The sequence below is a fragment of the Glycine max genome, chromosome 14 (assembly GCF_000004515.6).
Source record: "Glycine max cultivar Williams 82 chromosome 14, Glycine_max_v4.0, whole genome shotgun sequence".
NCBI lineage: Eukaryota > Viridiplantae > Streptophyta > Magnoliopsida > Fabales > Fabaceae > Glycine > Glycine max.
The window spans coordinates 11,559,746-11,562,899 of NC_038250.2; the positions used below are offsets into that span (position 1 = coordinate 11,559,746).

At 33.8% G+C, this 3,154-nt stretch overlaps 1 protein-coding gene across 2 annotated transcripts; it reads left to right on the forward strand.

The window, feature by feature from the left end:
- Positions 1 to 667: 667 nt before the first annotated feature.
- On the forward strand, positions 668 to 2,478 carry LOC100800490 (uncharacterized). Of its 2 annotated transcripts, none has more exons than XM_003544533.5 (2): positions 668 to 1,094; positions 1,438 to 2,478. In XM_003544533.5, the coding sequence occupies exon 2, from the start codon at positions 1,446 to 1,448 to the stop codon at positions 1,896 to 1,898; it is 453 nt and encodes a 150-aa protein (XP_003544581.1). In that variant the 5' UTR covers positions 668 to 1,094; positions 1,438 to 1,445; the 3' UTR covers positions 1,899 to 2,478. The 2 variants fall into 2 exon arrangements, with proteins under 2 accessions (XP_003544581.1, XP_006596063.1); XM_006596000.4 differs by having other exon boundaries at positions 669 to 975.
- Positions 2,479 to 3,154: the final 676 nt, after the last annotated feature.

Sequence of the window (3,154 nt, forward strand, 5' to 3'; positions counted from 1 at the left end):
ATGAGTTTTATAAAAAAAATATAATAATTTTTCACTAAAATATTATCAAAATTTTCTTGTTCCTACTATTTTTTTTATCTGACCACTACCCTTGAAGTATTGAAAATCTATTTAAGGGACTATCTTAACTAAGGTGTATTTTCCATCACATGGACTGAAGATTAAATCCATAACCTATTGCTTAAGGAAAAAAATGACTTAAAAGGGAAAAAAAATGACTATTGATCAACATGTTACATTATATTTATAATTTTAATATCTTTTAATATTATTATCACAAAATAATGACCTACTTTATTTATAACTAATGTCCGTAGAAAAATTAATATTTATCTTTTCTCATGTTAGTTTCTCTTTTTTTCTGTCTTTTTATCCCAATTATATATTTGCATGGATTGTACATTTGTTGCACAAATATATTTTCTGCATTATTGCAATCTACAGAGGAATATTGTCGTTTCTAGAAACCTCTTGATAAATCGAAACTATTTCTTATACCGCAGTCTCCCAAGTAAAACCACAAAAACACACCATGTTGTCACTCAGCTTACGTAACTAGGTAAATAGTAATTAAATTATCAATCCCCCACCGAAACCACTCCAATGATTGGAAAATTCTTCCTTCTTTTCCTTTCAATGAACCTTTTTCAATATAAAAATCACAACACAGAGATCCGCATGCGCATCTCAGCATCTATATCTATCCACACACAACACACACCTCTGCCTCTACTCCGCACAACTCCTCACACACAAAACACAACACACGCTCATGTTGTTGATGAGTGGAGGCAACAAAAAACATATATCCATCACTCACAAGACCAATTGACCTTTGTTCTTGGTACAATTCGATTCAAATTTTTCGCACTAAGGAGAGCCACTCAAGGCTCTGGGATGTACTATACGCCGTTCGGGGTTCTGATTTTCGGCGGCGAGAAGGTTCAAGAGACACAGTGGGAGAAGGAGCGATAAGTAATTCATATTCCTACCTTCACACACAAAAACAACATTCTCACCATTTTTAGATCCTTCCATTATCTCTCGTAGGATCTTCCAATTTCAATTTTAATTCAATCCCTTCAGATTTTTCGGTACGTGCGTATGAAAGAATATATGATAACAAATCTTAGATAGATTTGTATAAGTTGAAATATTAGTACCTAAGGAACTAACTAAGGTTTCTAAATCTTCGATATCTGTTTCGATTTCGATTTGTACATGTTAAAAATTACTATACTTGAGCCACTCAAGAATAAATGAATAATACTAAAATCAACTTTTTGTATTGGATTTTCAAATTAAACAAATAACATGCAAAATCCTAGTACCTTGTTCTTAATATATATATATATATATATATATATATATATATATATATATATATATATATATATATAAATGTTGTGATTGTTGATGCTGAGGTGTGTATTACAGGAGAGACCATGGCTGGGAAGGTTTTGAAAGAAACGAAATCGCTGTCGGCGGCGGAGGTGGCGGGGGCGGAGGCTGAGATGACGGTGTCGTCGGTGAAGTGCTGCTGCTGTGGGCTGATGGAGGAGTGCACGCACGCGTACATTGGGCGCGTGAGAGATCGCTACGGGGGTCGTTGGATATGTGGCCTCTGTTCGGAGGCTGTGAAGGAAGAGAGGGAGAGAGAGAAGATTGTGATATCAACGGACGAGGCTCTGAAGCGACACATGGGGTTCTGCCAACAGTTCAAGTCTTCTGGTCCTCCAGATAACACCAACGAGGACTTCATTCTGGCAGTGAAGCAGATCCTGTTTCGCACTTTGGATTCTCCGAGGAAAGACCGTTTCACTTGTCGACCACTTGGGAGATCTCACAGTTGTTTCTCAACCATGCAAGGAACTCCCACACAGGCGGAGACAGAATGATCCCTCTTTGAATAAGATTATCTTTGGTACAAGATATTTGTGATCTATGAAAGAGAAGAGTGATCCTTCCCATATTCATTAGCAAAACTTGATACATTTCTTTAAGTGGTTATAGTACTATTCTGTGTTAGAATTGAAATTTTACTTTGATAGCAAAATTATCAAGGTGAAACTTTAATTTTAAACAGGTATAATACTAAAAACACTTCAGGAGTTATATTGAAGTATTGTAGGATAAATATTAGAATGCAACTAAAATGGAGACTTATTGATTAATAATTGATAATAATAATAATAATAATAATAATAATAATAAACAATGTATAGTCATGATTCACAAGCATCGTATCTGTGAGTCAAGGTTGAGTTACTAAGCTCAGTTGTGTGTCTTGTTTTTGTTGTGTTGTGGTTAGTCAGGCAGGAATGGTTGAGTTATGGTGTTGAGTTGTTGATTGTTTTTGTTTGACATTTGGGATTGAGTGGATGATTGTTGACAGGAGTCTTCCTTCCTTGACTTCAATCTAAATGTCACTTTTGTTTACTAGTAATGGAATTTCGGAATTTCTATGGTTGGCCCAAATTCAGCTTTTAAATATTCTTCCAAGTTTTCTTGTTTCTTTCTTTTCTGTACAAAATGTTTTGTTTAGTAGCTAAAAATTATGTTGAAATCATCAATCTTACCATTCATTATTGATATGATTATGCTACTCAAAATGGGATATCAATGCATCTAATTACTTCTATGTATAACTACTTGTCGTATATTAATTTTTCAATGTTGGGTGATCATCTAAATAAAATGCAGTAGCATGGTATGCTGAGGTTGTGTATTCTTGTTTATGGTCTATGGAAGAAGAAGCAAAAGCTATTATGATTTTAATTTATAATGCAGCGCAAGCCTTAGCTATTTTTTATTATGTGAATCCAGCTATTCTTTAGTCGAAAATCAAGGATTAGTATTTTAAAATATTAAAATCTATTTAAGGGATTAACCTAAATTAATTATCAATAAATTAACTAGAGTTTGATTTGAAAGAGATTAAATAGGACTCTTGTGCCAATGAACAGAAAAAGCCACATTGTCCTTCATGATCTATCTTCACAAATTAATTTCAATTCACATGCTCCATTCATAGTTGTTAATTATTCCTAAGCAAATCTTTTTGTAGGAGAAAATAAGTGTGACATCTAAACTTTAAACTCTTAAGCCACCCAATTACCATATTTGAGGATGCCTATGACAAAGATATATGTGT